The 22,020-nt window shown below is 36.7% G+C and overlaps 1 protein-coding gene across 6 annotated transcripts in view; it reads right to left on the reverse strand.

Moving 5' to 3' along the window:
• The window catches only part of FRY (FRY microtubule binding protein), a 220,208-nt gene that overhangs the window by 99,625 nt on the left and 98,563 nt on the right, over positions 1-22,020 (reverse strand). For all 6 annotated transcript variants that reach the window (XM_088067734.1, XM_088067729.1, XM_005516302.3 and 3 more), the window contains 6 exons: positions 14,689-14,742; positions 6,229-6,368; positions 4,240-4,330; positions 3,780-3,859; positions 3,581-3,661; positions 1,808-1,976 (listed from right to left, as the gene is read on the reverse strand). In XM_088067734.1, coding sequence (XP_087923860.1) covers positions 1,808-1,976; positions 3,581-3,661; positions 3,780-3,859; positions 4,240-4,330; positions 6,229-6,368; positions 14,689-14,742 — 615 coding nt within the window. The remainder of the gene's footprint in view (positions 1-1,807; positions 1,977-3,580; positions 3,662-3,779; positions 3,860-4,239; positions 4,331-6,228; positions 6,369-14,688; positions 14,743-22,020) is intronic.

Consider the following 22,020-nt stretch of genomic DNA (forward strand, 5'->3'; position numbering starts at 1 on the left):
AAAAACAGACTTTGTCCTAAATAAGCAGTGAACTACTCTCCAGACAGCTGTGTTGCTCAGGAAGTGAGGGAGGGGAGATAAGCATCCACCCATTTGTGTGTACAACTTCTCTGAGGATGACAAATCTTACTGCCCCTGTTTTCTCCAGGTTCAAGGCCCAAACAGCCCCTGACCATATGAGGAAGGCCCCACTGACCATTTTTCCTTCACAGTCGTGCAGAGCAGCTTACATTCAGATCATACATATTTTTTTCCTGTGTGCTAACAGGATTATACAACACATGGCTTCAGACACTCCAGCCAGCCTCCCTGAGATGCTTCTGCACTCTTGGAGAAGCCAGGCTGTTCTGGAGCTCACTCCTGAAATTAGCTCACCCTCTGAAAGCATCTCTCTCTACTACAGCAGCACTGGTATGACAAATGTTTTAGATGAAACACTGCGTGGAGATACTGAAACAGACAAACTACCCAAAGAGTTGAAATGTACTTCACCAAACTGAGCAAACGAGGTTTTCCTACAGGCACAATGATTCTTATGATGCAGAGGAGTAAATATAAGAATTTATTTAGTACTGAGATACTGTAGCAGGGGAAGGCAGAGATCAAAATTTCAGTTTTACTAGGTAGGAGTCTTACCTCTGATTTTAATAGCAGTGAACACTGGATAGAGCTGAGCCACAGCCCTATTCACACATCAAGTCAAGTGCACTGAACACACATCACTTTGGTATTTTGCCAGTTCTGAATAACTTAAACTGACACATACTAGTATGTGTCTACATAATTGAGAGTAAGGTAAGAAGAAAAATTACACATTTCTGTGTTGTTAAATTTATCTTAAATATGCTATTAAATATGGCTTAGAATATATTGCAAAGCTGAAATAGAATATTCTTCCTGTTCAGGACTTAAAAGAAAAGGCTTAGCGTGTCTCTATGCCTAAATATTTGTACTTCAATCCTAAATCCTTACTTGAGAGCATCTAACACTGATTTTTTTTCTCCATTTACACCATCAATACATTAATCTTTACATGGAGGTATATATAAAACATTTATTGTACTGGATGAGTGGCTACACACCATGTAACCATGTGGGTCCTCCCAAGAAAAAACAGGGGAATAGCAAGATTAAGCTAAAGAAACCTGCTGGTGGGAACAAAACCAGTTGTACATTACCAGCACAAATGCTGAAACATGAAATAGTTTCTTGCCTTTTACAAGATGATATAATCTATTAATTTAAAGCATTCATTGTAGTCAAACTATGCGCTGTACTAGTGATTTTTAAACCAGGAGGGTACAGAGTGCACTCTACAGCAAGCAGGGTGAAGGTGTGGTGGAAGGAGACAACACATCCAAAGGAAATTCTATCCAGCTTTTGCCTCAATTCTCTGTCTCCTCCTCAGTGTTTTCCTCCATTAGAAGTTTCTCTCTTTTCTGGCCACTGTGTCAGTAGTGGAAGATTCACTTTGGAGGCAGGGAGCAGCTAGGGAGACACAACAAGGCACAGACACAGGGCAAGGGACAGCTGTGGGACAGTGGGATGGAAGGGCTGGGGTCTACAGAACAAAACCTCTTCTAGCTGGAGGGTGAGGTGTAGGGACTAGAGGAATATGACTGATGAAAAGTTGGTATGGGACGACACACTCCAGGGACCAGAGCACTGAGGGGTTCAGAACAAGCTGAAAGTAGCTTCACATTATGTGGAAATGATATGTGGAAAATCTAGAATATTACGTGGAAAATAAAGGCTAGCCTATTCAAAAAGGTCTGGGAAGCCACAGCTATATACTTAAGAATTTTACCTGCATAAACTGAAGAGAAGCTTCAAAGTCCTCCACAGGATACATCTTAATGCGAAAGAATTTCATTCCCATTATAAGACTGATAATGCTTTGAACTACATATGGGCTTTGTTCTTTGTGCCGCAACTCTTTTAGCTCTGCCATAAATTTCTTCTTTACAGCAGGAAATCTAGGAATTCAGATTGGTTAGTTCCAAAAAGTTCAAAATCAATATTTGAAATGCATTGTGAGGTATATAAATTGGGAAAAACCTAAAGAAGATAAAACTTAGGTTGTATAAAATTGAAAAATTAAATTAAAATAAAAAATAAAATAAAAAATACAATTAATATACCATTTCACTCAGTATTTGAATAGTTTTTTTTTTTGTTTAGCTTTCTTTCACTTCTAATAAACTGAGAAAAGGAAGCATATAGCCTGATCTTAGTCCTTTTAGATAACCACATCTTTCAAATTATTTTATTACCATGCACCTCTTTTGCATAAGAGCTAACAGTATCGTTTAAATAACCCATTCAAATGTTTTTCAAAAATCCATGATGGAAAGATAGCTATCTTGCAAGAACATGCAATATTTTCAAAATAAAATGTTTATATTATAACCCTGAAAATACTCATATAGGCAGTTTGTATCTTCAGTTTTTTTTCCTAACAGCCATTACAGTAAGACTTAGGCATTAACAACTACAATAACGAGGTAGAGGGCTCTGTGATAATTTTTGGTCCCTCTCATGAATTTATTGCAGGTGTCTTTGGAGACACATTGTCCATAAAAATGATAGCTAGAAAGAGCACCAAAGAGGACCTCTTGCCCTTTTTGCGACAAAATGGAAAGAATGTAATTTTCATGGTGGGCGTAGCATGTAACAACATTTTGTTATCCCCTTTGATAGACAACCCAAGAGAATGGAAAGAAACAGGTTAGCAGGAAGAAGCCCTTCAGTGATAGAAACATCTTAGCAAGGTGCTTCAGAACTTTGACAGCTTGAAGCTTTGGGTCCAGATGCAACTTCTCCTTTTGCATTTGACCCAGAAAATTTAGAGGCCCAGGTAAGACCTTAGCTGAATTGATATGATTTCCAGAATCTCAAACAGTTTTAGCCACATCAAGCCAAACTGACTGGTTTTGTAGAGCTGAGACTCACTCTCAGCAATGCTGAAGTGTCAGGAGACAGACAGCATTGCACCAGGGCAGTAAAATTCATCCTCTGCTTAGTTTGTGGTTCAAGTGTATAATGAGATGCTATATTGGGTACATGAGATTCTGAGTTTAACTGTTTTCAGGTTCAAAATTTAAGATCTGACCCACAAAGTGTTTTATGTCATCTGTTCTGAGAAGGATGAAGGGTTCAGAAGGAGATGCATTAAGTTCAGAGCTGAAATAGCTGCAGAGCCTTAATATTGTTGTTATGTAGGAGGCTACCCATTTATAGGTTTGCCCAGCTGAAGAAAAAATAGCATCTACAAAAAAAACTAGTTAAAATAGCTCTCTTCAGCCCTTTGGGCTTTCACAGACGTCATTGCTGAGATAGGAAAAATAATGCTGCTGTAGTTGAGTTGAGTTTATTCAGTATCACTGGACTAGATGCAGAAAGCCTGGGATTCCCTAGAGGCCTATGTTCTAGAACATCTGGATAAACAGAAGGCCAATGAACTGAAATGACTTATTCCTACAGAATACTTAAAGAAAGTATGAAAACCACAATATTCACATGCTAAGCAAGTATACTTTATCATATCTATGAAGGAAATAATATATTGAATTTTGCTTACTTTGCTTGAGCTAGAACACCTATTACTTCTGCATACAAATCTGCAACAATGTGCATATTGCCAGTGTTAGGACCAAGGTACCTAGCAAGAAACAAGAAAGAATTCTCAGCTGAGAAAACATACTGTTTAAGACACAACCATTAAAAAAAAATAAGAAAGTATCTTTTTCATAGAATTTTTGCATGGAAAAGAGCCTTACCCTTCTTTGTACTTAAAGTGCTTGAAAGCCAAGTTAATAACATCATTCACCAAACTGTCTATTACAGGATGAAGTGGAATCTGAAAACACAAAATAAAATATAACAAATACACATATATTACACTACTTCTAATATTACTTGTGGATTTGATCCGTTCAGAAATATATAGGTTAAAATAGCATGTAGCTAACAAAATAGCTAAAATGAGCCAGATGTTTAATGTTTATTTAGTTTTGAAGATAAATACTTTAGCTCCAAAGACTTGGCAAAATAAGGTCTGTGTCAGCACAGAATGCTATGTATCATACAGGTGCAAGAAAGACAGCAGTGAAGAAGCATGCAGGATGTAATTCATGTTTTTATTATAATCTTAAAGATGCAAATAGAAGAATCCCAAAATTCACTTGCATTGGTAATTCCCATTATTTATTAGTTAAAGGATAATTTAAGAACTCCTACCTGTTTCAAAACTTCAATTAATACTAAAGAAAAAATAAAATCAATAGCCAGATCTCTTCTCTCCATTAAATAGTCCCTCTGCTGTTCATCACTGCAAAATCAAACCAAGAAACACAATATTTTGGAGAAGTGTTATAATTCATATTACATGTCTTCTTCAATTATACAAATAAAGATAACAGGGAATTGTGTTCTACCTTTTAAACTGCAGTCCAGCATTTCAGAAAGTAATGTACTGTTATGCTCTTAAAATCTGAGATAAACAGACCAAATCTAACTTGCTAATGTGATGCTCTTTCAAATGCTTAAATATCACTTATCCATTTCCTCCCTCTTTTGTTTTCCCAGTTAAAGATCCACAACAATAAAAAAACAAAACAAAGCCAAGGAAACTTGTGGATTCTGTGTTCTAAGAAATGGATTTAATTTCAAATTCCTTGCTGATGACAACATTTAGGACATTCTTAATTACACTTTGGAGGCAAATGTAACTGTGTACTATCAAATTCATACTTAGATTTGCCATGAATTTTGAAAAATGCCTTAAAAACACCAATGGAGAATTCACAACCAAACGGTATTATCTCTTAAAAACTGTTCCAGTGTTGATTTTTTAACTTTGGCAACACTTGTCAAACTTTTCAAACACATTTCTTGTACAGGCCAACACAGAGGAATAAAAGTCTGAGGTGAATAGCTTCCAGCAAAAGTACCAAAAAATACCTATTTGAATCAACTGATCGAAGTTTCAAAGTGTACGGAAAAGATAACATGAAATATACAGTACCTTTAGTAAAACTAAATGTTAAAGAAAGAGTTCTGCAGTCCATTTGAAGCATTTAACATTAATTCAGTGAGATTTTTGTGTAAATTCAGCACGATTCTTATAAACATTGAGAGTTTTAGTGATTTCAGTTGCACTTATGTGTTTGCAATAAAACACATAAGAGCACATTTAAGAGTACAACTTGATCAGTGATGAAGCAAGTTATTTGCATTTTGGTTTCCTTTGGTTTTACATTAACTGAAGAAAGGACTTGTTATACATTCTTTCTGTAACACTACCAATTGACAGAGTGGTCTTGTTTCACTGCTAAACTGACCTTCAACTAAATTTTGGGTGGAGTTCCCAAAGACAGCTATTTATGAGCAGGTAGTCGTGGAACAAGTTGAGAGAAAGAAGCAAAGAAGCAATTCAAGGCAAGGATTCATCTCACCCAAAAGCAGACATCTGATTAATGAACTGTATCTTCATCCTGCCTACTTCTACTGACATAAAGAGTACTTCTGCCTTGGTATCTAACCCCTATAATACCTTCGTTCCAGCAACTACTGTCTTTTGCAGTTACTGGGCTATAATGTAATCCCAATGTGAAGACTTGCCTATGCATTTCTGAACACAAGGTCTGACAGTGTTGATTCTCCTGCAGTTTCACTGAAGTGTGTAAATGTAATACTGAAGTATTGAGAAAAACTCAAAAGTTTGAAGAACATACCTGAACCAAACTGCCAGACATTGATATAACCAAGATCAGTCTACTCCCTTATCACTGAGGAACTACTGATATCATTATTTTTCTGTGCTTGTTACTTTTAAGAGGTATGCTGCTAAAATTCTCTGAGTGATTCTCCAGTTTTCAGGTTGAGGGTAGGTATACATGAATTTTTCACGTGTAAGCAGAAAAATATATAAGAAAAATTTTTCCGAGCAGCACAGAATTACTGACCGATCACTTGAGTAAGTACAGTTTATACAAACTGGTATTTAAATGGCATGGAAGCATCCAAAACATCAGTAAGACAATTACTGGAGGAGCATAACGTGAAAGGCACAATTATTCCATCCATCAAGAAGCCAAGAAAAGAGTTCCAGGAAGAAGCAGAAAAAATATACAACTTTCAAGCAGCTGTTACCTCACAAAAGTTGATGGGTGAAATGTAACACAGTTTACCTTAGAATTTATCAATTACGCATATTCAGAATCATACCTTTTGGATTTAGTGCTTGTTCTTGGTCTGTACTCATGAGACTCATCTTCTATGCCATTCTGCCTTTTATACCAATCAAACAAAGTGCGCAGGATAGAGGGTAAACAATATTCTGAAAGTGAGCTCATTGAGCTTATAACCTATGGGGAAAACACAACGAATCAACAAATGAAATGCTGTTCGACAAGTTTTCACTTCTCCTTAAAAAAGTACTAATTCAATGGTTCTTTCTTGTTTTCATCCATTTTTTGAGAACTATGGTATAAGCAGTGACTTAATATTCTGCATTTCCTGTCTTTAAAAGATGTATGGACATGGCATGTAGGAACATGGTTTAGTGTTTAGACTTGGCAATGTTCTGTTTGTGGTTGAACTTGACGATCTCAAAAGTCTTTTCCGACTTAAATGAATCTGTGATTCTATAAAACATAAACAGAAATGCAACAGTGGAGTGTATGTTGATAGAGTCTTTATACTGATGATATTAAAATGCATTAAAATCGTGTATAACATCTTTCAGTGTACCAGAAAATCATCTAGTTCTTCAAGCAGGTTATTTTGATTTGTTACACAATGTTGATTTGAGTTCAAACAGATTGTAAGGAAAAAAAAAAGTAATGAATCAGAGATACTGTCTTCAGGGCTGGACGCCCCCCTTGAGACTCAGAATATATTGAGAAACACCACAAGTTCTGCAATAATTTTAATGAACTGACCATGCAGATGCATGCATCTTACTCTTAGGCTCACACACCCGAAAACTTGGAAAAAAACCTGAAATGTTCTCTTTTATATATAGGAAAATGTTTAGTTTCTTGTGTCTTTCTGGGCACAAATAAACAAAACATATTTTAGAATTATTCCTTAGAGGTTGCTGATTTAACAGCTCTAGTGGCATACTGGATAAGAAGATTACTGCTCACTCAGTATTAACTGTGTCACCAATTACAGAAATGTTACTGAGCATGTTGGACTGAACTGTGACTCAAACATCTTATTACAGGAAACTATAAAGCTACAAAACATGAAAATATCAAAAAGTAGGGTAAAAAAACCCCTCCATTGTTATACAAGAGGACAATGTATGTATTGCAACTTAATGTTCACAGCTAAAGCATTTGTGGGCATTCTAAGAAAATAAAAAACAACTGTTTAAAATAGGGAAGAAATTAATGATCTGAAGATTTTTTGACCACCTTAAGATCATGCAGGGCTTGATCCTGCAAAGTGCTGAGTATCAGGAGTGAAGAGCTGAAGTGTGTACAACATGCCCAGTACACTGATTATGTAATTAACTGTCAGGTTTATCCACCTGCTTAAACTTAAACCAGTGCGTTTCAATGCTTGTGGGAAAACAGTAGAGTTTAATGTCTCGTGTAACACCAAACTTGTGTGAATGCTGTGACTTACACAAGAGCAAAATTGGAAGACCAAGCACACCCAAATATTAGTATAGCCTTAATTGAGAACTTCTGTGGATGACACTTAGTCTAGCTGAGTAACTCTGAATCTCTTTTGTAGTTTTTCAGCCTCAGGATTTAACTAATTCACAGTGAAACTGTGAACTAAAGTTAAAGTTAATGAGATATTTTGAGGGTGAAATATTATTATTTACTTATTATGGCCTAAAATTAAACATGCTGCACTAGAAAGATATAACAACTGCCCTGATAAATTAAAAATTTCCATAAAAGTAATATTTTCAGAAAACTTTCAATCTAGTCTTTGCAATAGATTTTATTACCTGAAATATGAAACAAGTTGCTGTGGAAGATATCATGAAGCAACTACTTGCAGCAGTGACAGGAAGCTTTTAATGAAGAATTACTATAGGACTTCAAGCTCAATTATACCAAAGCCTTCTAGTGTTAAGGCTTCAGAAAAATACTCAAAAAAATCAATCACCTGGTGTCAGGGCAAACTATACACTACCAACTCACTTCTTTACTGTTTTCCGAAACTTTTAGTGCAGTTAGCACAACACTGCTTCTTGATAATGAAATACAATGAAAATGGGTTTCCTAGGGAAGACCAGAAAAGAATCATACAATCATAGAATCACAGAATGGTTTGGGTTGGAAGGGACCTTAAAGGTCATCTACTTCCAACCTCCCCCCTAACTGGCAGGGACACTTTTCACTAGACCAGGCTGATCAAAGCTTCAACTAACCTGGCATTGAACACTTCCAGGCATGGAGCATCCACAGCTTCTCTGGGCAACCTGCTTCAGCCTCACAGGAAAAATATCTTCCTTCCAGTTAGTAAAAATTGTCCCTCTTTAGTTTAAAACCCTTAGCCTTTGTCTTATGTCCATGGGCCCTCAAATAGACTTAAATAACTTTTCACAAATTGCAGTATCTAACCATTAATGAAAAGTTGTTTCAATCAGGTGTTCCTGCATGTTCATTGACATACTTATCACAGCTGTTCTCTAAATCTCACCTATACAATTTCACCAGAAAAAGTCAAAGTGATTCCTGTTAAATCTTCTCAGTCTCATGCCATACTTTCTCTGCTGAATTTAGTGTCTGTCTTCATTTGGGATAAAAGGTCAATATAGCTTTATTTTTTCCTTTTTTTTTTTTTTTTTTTTTTAATCTTTCTGTCATTGCACTTTTAAGACAGGAAGGAAGGGTGGACTGGGAAAAGACCTGGCTCTCAGGGAACAGGAAGGGAGGGAAGTCTAGCCAGCATGCCGGTTACTCAACCCTTTCATTTACTGGAAGTAAGTCCAGGAGTGAGATGAATTCTAGCTCTGTGCTGCTCCTGAAAGGGAGTGCACAGATGTACAAATATGTCCTTGTTGGACAAATGATCATATTCTTCCATCATAAATGAACTACCTACTGTATAGCTTAAGGATAAGAAAGCTGCACAAGTAGGGAGCTGTTTAAAACCTGTGTTTACAGAGCATTAAATATACTTTATGTAAAAGGTTAATATTTATTTTGGATTAAAATGCAAGAGTAAATTTAATGAAATTCTGCTCGGACAGCTCACTACAGTTTATATACTTTCATAGAAGTCTTGGTATATTGTCAAAATTCAAATATAAGAAAAGTTTCCACTAACTTTTCTTTCAAGAGAATTGATATGATTACCTTTTTCATTTCACTAATGAATTTATATGTGCCTTAACACCAAATATATTCAAAACTGCACCCAATTTCCAACAGTACCATTAGTTTTTTGGCCCTGCATTATTTTTCTGTATCACATATATCAATATGTATGTTTAATGGGCATTTTATTGCCATTTTAATAAAGCAGAATTGCAGTACTTCATTTTTGCACAGTCTTGGTTTATTTCTTATGACTCTATTTTTTGCACTGTGTCTGCATATTTTATCTTCAAATTGTTGTGCAGATTCTAAGCACAAGTAAGGTTTTACACTTTCTATCAATGCTATTGAATGCATTTGTAATTGTGGAGATGTCCTTTCATTCACATCTTTGCTCTAAGCACTTTTTTTGGACTGTGCTGTGAAGTAAAATCTCCCTGGAAATGGTTAAAATGGATAACTATTCAAGTTGAACTCACCAGTTTTCATTAATGGCCTTGGCTTTGTGAGACAAAAAAAGAAAGCAGTATTTTTTAGTACCATAATATTGTGGATGGGTAATTTCAGCTAGCATTCTTATACACTTGGTAGTGTATGTTTATAGCTATTTTACTGCCAGCATAACAGTTTACATGAGAACCCATTTATTTTTAGTGGACAGCAAGTTCAGTTCCAAAGGTATTACCTTTAATTTTGCCTTCAGATGTATTTCCTTATACACGGCTGGAACCCAAACCTCTGACCAGGAGCCAAAGGTTATTTTATAACCCCATGACCATCATTTCTTATACTTTCTCTGCTCTGTGCCTTTATCTAGTGATGAAGGCAAATGTGTAAAAATCAAGGAAAGGCAAAATACAAAAGCAGCCAACTGCAGTGCTACTGCAATGACAGTGATATCTGTATTCACTAACTACATCTAAAAAAATAATATTGGAAAAGAATCATTATCGGCATATCATTAATCCTGTTTAGGCTGTTAGGAAAAAGGACACTTTATCTTTAGTATGCTGCTTAGTGCCTTATTTATTTATTCTTTTATTGCATTTTCCACTTTTTTATTATAATTATTAATTTTAGTTTCCTTTTTTTTACCTTAGCTGATTTTTTTTGTTTGTTTTCATCTCCTAAAAGTATATTAAAGATTAAATATTTTTGCTTTCCAAATCGTCGTCTCCAACCTTGTGCACTTATAAGAAGAGAGCGGTAAAACTGTAACAAGAAAAAGCTTTTGTGCAGTTTATGCTGAAACTTCTGCAACAGGCACCTCGGATAGATAGCTTCATACGGAAACTAAGCCTTCCTGTTAAATTTTTTCACTTCCGTGGCAAAAACATTACATTCATTTAGTGTTTTTATATGGAAAACAGTCTGTAGTTCAATCCAAGATTACACAGTGCCCTTCTTCTGCCTCCAGTGTTGTCAGTTCATGGAACATTTATTCACCGTGGTAAGAACAAATGATACATTAGTAGAAGCTGAGAAAAGAGTAATAAAAATGTTTCCTTAGGTGAGGATAACCCTCTTGGAGAATTATGGGTTTTAGCTAGCTTTTGATCTTTTCATGTACTGCAACTTTATGGTTTCCTGTAATAGGAAGTTTAAGTCATAGTTCACTAGTACAATGTTTAATAACATTTCAGTAACTGGGGACACAGCACACTAATGCTGGAGCTGTAATACTCTTTGCCAACAGACAACTAGAGTTGTCTAACCAAGGACTTTCAAAATGTGATTTCAAATATACTGTGAAAATATTTAAAACCATATGAAAAAACCTACATAATTTCCTGTATATATTTTCTTTATACATATGCACACCTAGAAAGGAAAACACAGTGTAAGGAATGTAGTTTGTTAGGCCAATGGTGAGACATTGGGCAAGTCAGGATAAGTATCATCACTTCATACATTGCTCAAGATCCTATTATTTGTTTGAGGAGGGTGATGCAATTGGCAGCCAGACATGCTGTCTGCCCAACAGGAGACACTGACTACACCTATGTGGAGAGAAGCAGCCCTGGCCCAGTCAGGTTTCCAGACACTGGATCCATCACCACCATCATAACCAATGTTCCTAAAATGGTGTTTAAGAATGGGCAGGAAGAAATGCTGGTTCTCAGGGAGCCAGAGATAGAACTATTCAGGGGTAGTAAGTAATGCTTTCATAGCCATCTCAAATGGTTTGGGGGGGTCTCAGTGTTAAACTTGATGCTGATTACTTTGGGTAGCCAAGTGCCATTCTGCTCATTGTTAAGTTACTTTTTGCACTGATTTTTTCCACCTTTGAAACTGACTTGAAAAAAGCAAGTTTTAAATCAGGTCATGCTTTATTTTTGTTGCTTTTTAATTTGCCATTAGAAGATTAAGCTCAAACATTTTAAAGTAACTAGTGACCTACTCACTTCAGCATTGCTTATCAATGTTGCTCAAATTGAACAGAGAAAATTTTGATTACGTCAAAAGAAAGAAAATTAGGTTCCTTTGACAGTCTGTCACTTATATGCCCTAAAACTGAAAGTAAAAATTATTAGACACTCCCTGAAGAAGTTTTTTCATGGGGATTGTCCATCCTTCCTCCCTTCATTTCTATAGTAAAAATATTAGGAATGTCATGGCTGGCCTTTTTTGTTTTTGCTAGATGACTTTATGGGTTTCAGAAAAAAACACCAAAGCTTTCTGCACCCTAACTGGAAAGGGGAAGTGAGGGATTACCAACCTGGTCTTCCTTCATCCCATAGACTCTTTAAATACTTGAGTTAACTTCAAAAATGAAACTTGAGTGGTTTCACTTACAAGCACATGGCTTCTTACTTGGGTTTTGGTGCCATGTCATATCATGATCTTCATAGCTTCCCAGGCAGACTACACCTTCATTTTATTATCTGTACTTTTATGACAACTTTATAGTACTGACATGTAAATTTGAAAAACAGTTTTATATGGCGATGTACTCACATAATCTATTGAGTGAAACATGCCAGGCAAAGAAAGACTTTTTGCTATGTCTTCCTGTCTCTACACTAGCTCAGTTCTATCAAATCTGTATTGTGCATGACAAAATTTTGAATGCAAACTATTTGAATACAATTAAAACCATCCTATGATTGTATTTTTAATTTAGCATGTAATATAGTAATATAATAATTTAGATTGTATTGATGGATTTAGCCGAACTAAAATAATTTTGGTAAGTATGAACCATGTTCTTGAAAATGGGCTCATAAGCCAGGTTCAGGTCCCATCTGCTGATCACAGGTCTACACCTGTAGCTGGAGCACCAGAACATCTCAAAATGATAATGCTATTTAAGTAGAAAACAATGTGAAAACTGAAAAGGGAAACATTGCCAGCAACCTGGCCTGAGGCTGACAAATTCTGAAAATTTCAGCTTAAATAGTTTGTTTCAAAAATTTCAAGCAGCGGAAAGCAAGGCCTTCTGATGACATCTAAGTCAATCTCACCACCGTAGTTTTCTATCAACTCTTCACATAGGTAGGACTTCAGATATGTGAACAGAAAGATATATGAATGTCATACATAACAAAATTTACCTTGGTGTTTGGTCTGCATCTGTTTTTTTTTCTCCTGCCTTCACTCAGAGTAAATTGCTACAGCAGTAAACACACAGTTTCACTCTAGGAAGCTTTTGCTGTGCTCATTAAATGAGCTTGACTTAATTACTCAATTTTCCATCTACTTACCAGTAACTAGGAGAATTTTCAGTCTTCCAATTCTTCCTTTTAAAGGGCCAAAATTTGCTAAACCATAAATATTTAATCAAATCATGGCCACCCATTATGAGTTTGTTTAATGCACTGCAGGAACAGTATTCCAAGGTTTGCATCTGGGTGGCTGAATTTGTTTCACTTTCCCATTTGAGTGCAACATTCTTCCCACAGGCAGGAAAAGAGTATGTATAAAAAATTAAGGTCAGAATACCACAAAGAATTTAAGGAGGCAGGTAGGAAGTACTCAGAAAGAGCCTCCTTTAGCCTGCAGTGACTGGTTTCCCTGCGGGGTCTCTGTGATCAGTGAGGCGGATAGGGAGCTCCCAAGTATGAAGTTTCACCTCCTCTGTTCACCTCCTGCTCTGAGCAGCCCTCCAGGCAGGCTCTCTCTCCCCAAAAAGCAGCTACAGAACAATCTAGAACAATCTTCTGTCAAGCTAAAATTACAAAGTGAACCTTAGTGAATGCCAGTGAAGTCTCAGAAGGCACCTTTACTTCTGGAGATATGTCTCAGAAAACTCAATGAATGTTCAGCTGAAGTTCTGAAGTTGTACCTATACCTATCTCCTCTCCCAGAGTCAATCAATATGGTACCTGCATCTTATGGCATTGGTTGTAACTTCCTTTTGAATTGTTTCTGGCCCTGCTGTCTTTCTGCCCTGTGTTTCTGCCCCTGGCAGCACAGCGGTGTAGGCAAATGTGGAGTAAGTGGCAATGGTGACAGCAATGGCACACCTAGAGTTTATCATTCCTCTTTGTGGGGAGTGAGATCTGCCAGTTTTGGCATCCTTTTTGTAAGTTAAACTCTTTAGAACTTATCTTCCTTCAAAAACCTATTTCAAAATAGGTTATTCTAGATGCTGCTGACAAAAAGAAAGACTGCTGACAAAAATAAACTGCTTTATATAATCAATTAGAAGTGTGTATATTGCTGTTGGTTTTATTTTTATACTTGTCCTATTTCCCTTACATAATAAATTAATCTAAAGCCAGATATAAATTTAATTTTATAAATTACAATTTCATTGTTCTACTTAATGAAATCAGACTAATTATATAAATTCTACTTAATTTTTAATTATTTTTCCCTGCCCACCATTTTCCTAATAATTATCTGCCTTGTCATATACAAGTATTTATCCTGACAATTGAACTTAATTTTAAACACAACAGATTGGCTCAGCCTATTTGAAGTGCAACACAAATGTAAGTCATGCTGAGTCACAACAACAGAGGCAAACTAGACTGATGAGACTGATGGCAACCACCATGGTACTACAGGCCCTCATATAAACTACAAAAGAAACCTCATAAAAGAAAGATTGGGGGGCACACACCTGTTTAAAAAACCACATACTTTGAAAAGATACGTATTTTGCTTCAAGATCCCCATCAGGGGAAACAGACAAGAAACAATACTTGTGCCTAATACACTATAAAAAGTAACAAGTTCTATGGCAGAAAAAATATTGACCTTGGAAACAGAGGAAAAATTCTTCCAATTTATATCCAAGAATGGTTGGGCAACCATTTATCATGCTACCAAAGCACATCAAGAAATATTACTTTTATAGTATGCAACAACAGTATAAGGACAATCGAATGCCCTCCAATGCACTCCTCTTTTAGCCTGAGGAATGGAAATAATGTAATTTCAAGTGTCTTACTTGATCAAACTGGGGATCTTCTCCTCGTTGCAGCGATTTGGTCAGTGGCTTCTCCTGAAAGAAAATATATTAAATACGTATTACTTAAGATCAACACTATCATATTCTACTCATATTTTTCTGTTAGACATTTACTCACATAATGGGCCTCCTGATCTGATCCTGGAGGCCTCTGCATATGTATCAGCCAATACTGACAGAGTATCTTGAATAATTTTGGTGCCTTTTCACAAAAGAGAAGGACTGGCCATTCATTACATCTGAGTTTGTGCTCATACCGATGATAAATTCTTTCAACATCCTAAAAAGTGTTTTCTCTAATACTTAACCAAGGGGCTCTATTTAGGAGAAAAGGAGACTGAGAGGTGACTTTATCACTCTCTACAACTCCCTGAAAGGTGGCTGTAGTCAGGTGGGGGTCTCTTTCTCCAGGCAGCACCTGACAGAATGAGAGGACACAGTCTTCAGCTGCACCAATGAAAACATAGTTTGGATATTAGGAAAAGTTCTTCACGGAAAGAGCAATAAAGTACTGGTATTTTCTGCCCAGGGAGGTGATGGAGTTGCCATCTCTGGATGTGAAAAAAAAGACTGGACGTGGCACTCGGTGCCATGGTTTAGCTGAGGTGTTAGGGCATGGTCCTGAAGGTCCTTTCCAACCTCGATTCTGTGATTCTGTTACATGATGTACCATCCTGTTATAAAACTACCAGGCAATATGAACATGTCCATGTTTGTATATAATAAAATATAAAATATTATGTATTATATTATATTATATTAATTATATTATATTATATTATATTGCATCCTGCAGGACATACTGAAAGAAAAGTGGTCTAGGAAGAATCATAGATCACAGAGTTCATTTTTAAGGAAGACAACTGTGGGGAAAATTATTACTAAAAAAATAACAAAAGGTATTTTCAGAATGGAAGCAAATTTTCAGGTCATACTCTCAGTGCAACTGGTAAAGCCAAGGAGAACTGCCCAACTCAGAGAAGCCATGTGTGAACATCCATTCACCTGCATGGCTTCTTTGTCAAGGAGGCTGAGCTAGTGAGACATGGAGAAGAGCACAGGCCAATATTCTAGATGCATGCAACGGTATACAAAACCTGAATCTCCTACACCACAACAAAAATAAACAACACATGAGGGCAGATGACAGTCTGAAAAACATGTCACTTGTCACTATCACAATTCTGCTGTGAATTACACTACTGTTTCTGGTGTCTGCAATGTGCCAGTGCCTTATTCTTCTGTAAATCATGACTCTTTCTTCTCCTACAGCTGCAAGACTGGGGCTCTCCCACCAGCTCAGAATGAGATTTTGTGTTCAGCTTTCAACAAACTATTACACTCATGAGCATCTGTTAATGTAGCAGGCAAAATACTATTCCCACCAGTGGCTATTAGATATAAAATAAAGAAATCTATAAAGCTGATGAGATAAGGAAATGGAAAGACTTGAGTTAGACCAAAGATTTCTATTATTTCATGTTTTTTTCAGAAGCAAATGTTGCCCAGTATACTTTGCTGACTGATTTTGAAATTAATTATGCTGATCCACTTGTAATGCCAGCTGGAAAGGAGGCCAGCTATGGGGTGACTGCAGTATCCCCTGACTACCTACCAAATACAAAAATCAACAAAATGCTTTCTACTGAGTCACTGATTTACCCAGAACAGCCATCAATATTTTTCATTGTTTTCTCTAAATATCTAAAGCAACTCCTCCAGGTTACATTTTGGGCACAACAGCTATTAATTATAACTTTATGACAGATTATTGGTGATGAACATCTGCAGTAAAAAACATTGCAACCCTGATAAAAACACAGGACACTACCCCACCCATAGTCCTCCTCCTCCTCAATCAGTAATTTGGTGCTACCCTGATTAGTTGTGTCTCACAGGAGGACAATACTTCTTTTGTCTAATGCTGCTCACTGAAAAGAACAGCAGATAAACTTTCAAAAGTAGGGTTCAACTTACTTAAAAGGAAAAGGATTCTTAAGTTTTCATGGGTCCTGGACAAATCAGCATACTAAGAATTACCATAGTTTAAGAAAACAAAGAATCAACACCCTTTTTTTTTTTTCTTTTTAATTATGACATTTCTGATTCTGTTGCAGAAGACTTGTGTTACCGAAGAGAAAGTTCTTAAGGTCAGTTTCAACAAAAAGGGCTTCAGCATGCGGAAGCTTTGTGTTTCCATGAACAACACTGCAGTACCTGGCTTTCAGAGAGTAGCATTTCAGGCAGAAATGAGGTGTGGGATTCCTCATCCCATGCTGTCTCTAAGGAGAACACAATTAAACAAGACAAGCCATGTTCTGGAAACCCAAGTCAGGAATTGCAATCCTGAAAATGCCCTCATCACCTGTAACCTATCTGAGGAAGCACATACACATCCCAGATACTTTAGTTTCTGATGATGACATTTCCTAGGGGATGCACCCCTGAGTTAAAGAAGATGCCTCCAATGGGTTGTGCCACACAAGTCGTCACATGCCTTCCTACAGGCACTACACCAGGGCTTCCCCAGCCATGAGGCACTGACCTAAAGAAACCACTCACATGCCATGCAGAAGCCTTGGTCGCAGCAGAAGGCAGCTGGGATGGAGAACTGCCAGAAGCTAGGAAGGCTTCTGCTGCCATAACTTCTCAATGTCTCCAGTTTAGGGCTTCAGTTGAGGCCTTTTTCCTCCCTTCATCCCATCCTGCACCTACTGCTGTTCCCACTGTTCCCTTCCCCTCACACTCCTGCCAGGCAGCAGCTGCTGCTGCAGCTGTCTCTGCCTCTTCGTCATGCCCCTGTTTGGGCTGCTGCTGCTCCTTCTTCCTTGACTCTTTCCAAGGACTGTGCTGCCTCTGGCGCTACCTGCAGCCTCTGTGTCAGGACCCAACCTGACCCCATGGAGATGAGAGTCTTTGCACACAGCCTTCCAGTTCTGGGAGCAGGGTGTCCACACCACAGCCGCTCACTGTAGCCCTGCAGTGAGTGGCAACAGCCATGTAAGATTGTGTGTGGAGTTTGGAGGTTTGAGAGAGCCCAGCGTAGAAGTTGTTAATACTTGTTGCTACTTATGCTGAGTGCTGAATAGATTAAGAAGTGAATAGAGATGAAGGGCCAGATAGAAATGTGGGGTTTTGTTGTCTAAGCACTCCTAAAATATAAAAGCATGAACACATTCATGATATGAGGACCATTGCAGGGAGACATAACTGAGTATATTCAAAGGCAATTCAGTTATGTGAAGGTACTTCAAGTGTCCTTTGAAAACAGCAATTTTTATTTCTGCAATAAATAATTTCTTTTCATCTACTGTAAACAACTTACCTATTCTATTTGCTTAACTCTAATATCCTTACAAACCTTTCCATTTCATTTTATGCAGTATTTTCAACATTGTTGCTATGGCACATACCATATAAAATATATTTATACTCATGGTAGGTGTCTTTACTGCATACCACAGGTTCAGGATTTGTAAAGGAAGGTTAAAATGCGTAACAATATGAAACTGTCTCTGGGCAATAGATTCCATAGTAGTCTATTTACTCTGGAGATACACTTAATTAGTTTTCAAAAAAATCCTAAAACTGTTTTCTAGCCTCATTGTACAATTTTACTTCACTTTATTTTCTTGCCCACCCAACTCATGAATGGCAAAGAGGCCTTTTTATATAATAAGTTGACTTATTTTAGTCTCTGTCGATACACTACATTCTACAGAAATGTCTTCCAAATCTTAGACAAACAGTTCGGCTGAATTTGGAGCCAAAACCTACAACAACAAAATATGAATAAAAAAAGTTGTGATTAATATGAAAGGGCCCATATCTTACTGAACTATCAAAAAACATGAGAAAATTTCAGAAGAATGGATTCTCAATAGTAGCATTTCCATTTTTAATCCCTAAACTAAACATCCTTATTTCTTGTTTGAAGTGCTGCCTTCAATTGCATATTTGTGCATGCTGGAAACTCCCATAATATAAATACATTAGAGGTAAGCAATAAAGGCAATTTAATATTTGAAACTATTGTTTTTCAATAAACCAGCTAAATGTTTTGTGTCACCAATGCCTACAAAACAAAATGCTCAACTAAAACTTAACTTCCTTCCTATCCATCACTGCTCTTGGGAAAACATAAATAGAATATAATGAAACAGAATATGTGAAATATGCAATGGAAAATGCATATTTTATCATATTTGCATACATCAACTAAATACAATAATTAAAAATTACCTAAAAAACAACTTATCATTCAAACCCTCTCTTCACACAGGCACACTAAAACATTTCTTCAAAGACTGTCAGTGACTTTTAATGGTTAATATATTAAGGCTTTTTCAGGGCTGCTACACAAATATAATTGGGTAAATTTACACAGGAATAGCCACCTGTCACAGAACTGAGTGTTCAGGGAAATGTAAAAAGAAAAGGATGTTGTAGTGCCTATTAAGCTTCACTATGTCACCATGTTATAATGATATATAATGCCCCTTAAAGCTATTTTTAATCTCAGCAACCATTAGGACTGTTTTTCCTTCTGAACTGTGGCAGGCTACTGTATTACTGATTGAGATCAAACCCCATTTTTAAATTTTTTTTTTTTCTAAAAGAATGGTGAAAGGATATTTTTATCCAAATTTTAACTTTTGCACTGCACACTAAAAAGCAGACAGACATACCCTACTGAGTGCTCTACTGGGGTGGAAGACTCACCGAACAGAAAAATGGACCTTTTCACATAAAATGGAGTAGGCATAGAACACATTCAACTATTACAGCTACAGTATATGTAAAAGGCATGTAAGCACAATCTTAAGAGCCCAAAAATCCCCAATTCTTTCTTCGTATGATGAATCAGCACATCAGCTCCCTCTGCCCCAAATGTCTTATATACTTTTCAGAAGGAAAGAGAATTGGTGTTTGTAGGAAAAGGTCTGCTCCCAAACATGCCAATTATTTTTACTGGCCTTATTTTCTACACACAAAACCAGGAAAACACATCAGTGGTGTGATGGGTAACCCAAGCCCTCCACTCCAGCTTTATGCTCCTGCCTCCTCCCTCCCAAAATGGATCTGTGCTGATCCTGCACTCAGCAGGTTCATGAAGCTGAACTTGGGAGTATTCACTTCCATTTGGCCCTTTCAAAACTGGATATGGAACAGTCTGTGGTCACACAGAAAAAGCTCTTGTATGAAAAATAGCTCTAAACTTCTCAGGAAGTGATTTTTGTCTCTTATATACCATTTTACCATTTAGGAATTCCCACCACCCAAAGGAGTCTAATTAATTTATACCTAAGCAATTATGAGAGCCAAGCTTTCTTGACTGAAAAGGATAATCTGTTTACTCTGATAGTCTCACAACTGTCTCCCACCTGCAAGTTCTATGAAACAGGCAAATTAGTGTCCTGTTTTCATTAACCATTCTTTGCAAGTCAGCAGGTCCTCATGCATAAACACATAAACTGCCTGTTCAGTGGATGACAACAGAATCTTTGACTTCTCTTAGCATCAATTAGCTGCTACACACTTCTTTTAAGAAACCGTGTCAGTGACCATGGTACACAGAGAGTAAAATAAAGGAGATTGCCCTCATTAACTTTTGAAATTCTAAGCATGTAGCAACTGGAAATTCTAAAGGCAAACATAATAAAAAAGATATGATAATACAGCTTTTCAAGGAAACACTACAGCTTTGCGTAAGACAAAATGTTAACAAAAACTGTGATGGACTTCATTTAACTGTTGAAAATTGAGAAAAAAGCAATGCTAATTGTGCATGGTACTTCATGTGGTGGAAATAAACTTATTACAAGTGGCCATGAAATAACTAAAAATATGCTGTATCTCTGAAAAAAAACCAAACCAATTTATCAAGCTCAAGTCAAAAACCTACTTGTCATTACAGTTAATGCACAAAAAAAAATGAAAGGTGCATGTTTAAAAGACATGTTCAGTATTACTGAGTCTATTCTTTCTTCATGTAATTGCTTTGGGGTTTTTTTTGTAACAACTCTTCTGTTTTGTTCATGTGGAAAAGGATGTGCCCATACTGCTGAATATAAAAATACAGGAAAACATCAGATCATCTTCAAATACAGATTTTCACTCCCTGGCTTTGACTCTTTGGCATCCTTGTCATGCAGTGCTCTGATTCGATGATAGACTATGTCATCACATCAGGTATTGCAGGCTAATTTTTGTCTGATTACCACATTCTCTGCAAAGGGCATCTTTTACCTAGGCTGTCTACCAAGAAAACTAAAACGTGGACACATAAATTTTGGTCATGTGAGTGTTTAGTCTGAAGTAACTGATATGTCAGAAAAAAGAAGGCCATCCAGGCCAAAAAAATGCTGAGTTGATTTTCAGAATACTCTATGGAAGTAAATTTCAAGCATCCTGAAGAAAGAAGCAAACCCACTTAAGACTGTTATTTGGATGCACAGTACAAAAATTAGTGCTGCTACTTTCCCAAGGTAACATAGAATGTAAAAAAACCCAGAACAACTCCCAACAAACAAAACCAGTTTTCTCATCAGCCTTTAGCAAGGAACTCAAGAGCTCTACCATTCCTACCTGAACATTACAAAAATTACCAGATACTCCCTCAACTCAGTGTTGACAATCAACAGTTGCAAACTTTAATTAAAGGATAACCGCTGTTACAGATATACAGATTAAGAGCAGAAAATTCCCCAGAAAAAGAAATTAAACCAAACCAAGCAAAAAACCCAACAAACAAAAAAACCCCAAAACAACACCCAAACAAAAAAAGCCCCAAAAAATCCAAACAACAAACCTACTACTCTCAGCATTTCTATTTTCCATTGCAAAGTAAGATGCTTTATTGTAGGCAGGAAGTCAAACATTTCTTTTACTATCATGTTTTAAGCCCAAAAAAGCTGATAACTACTACTGGACCAGTTCTGAAAGAAATATTTTAAAGACGTTCTTTTTTGTGAAATGTGAAAGATACATTTCAAATACATGCTTTTGTGAAAGCTGTAAGTTGAAAAGAGTGCTAAGGATAACTTTACTGAGATCTGTGGTACATTCGGGCACAAGTGAGAAAGGAAATTTTCTTGGCTGTTTGTTTTCAGAACTTGTTTTAATAGGAACGACTTTTCAAAACTGTAACTTAATGAACACATCAAAATCCTCTGTCTATTAGGATCCTCCTGGTTAGTATTATAATACTGTCCCTTGGTTTTCCATGATTTTATTTATTCCAATACTACAGTGCACAAAAAAAGAGGTTGATTTTACAACCTGTAAGTATGATAAATTTAAAAAGACCAC

This window comes from Pseudopodoces humilis, chromosome 2, assembly GCF_049639895.1.
Source record: "Pseudopodoces humilis isolate 2021_Gansu_Grassland_sample_001 chromosome 2, ASM4963989v1, whole genome shotgun sequence".
Taxonomy (NCBI): domain Eukaryota; kingdom Metazoa; phylum Chordata; class Aves; order Passeriformes; family Paridae; genus Pseudopodoces; species Pseudopodoces humilis.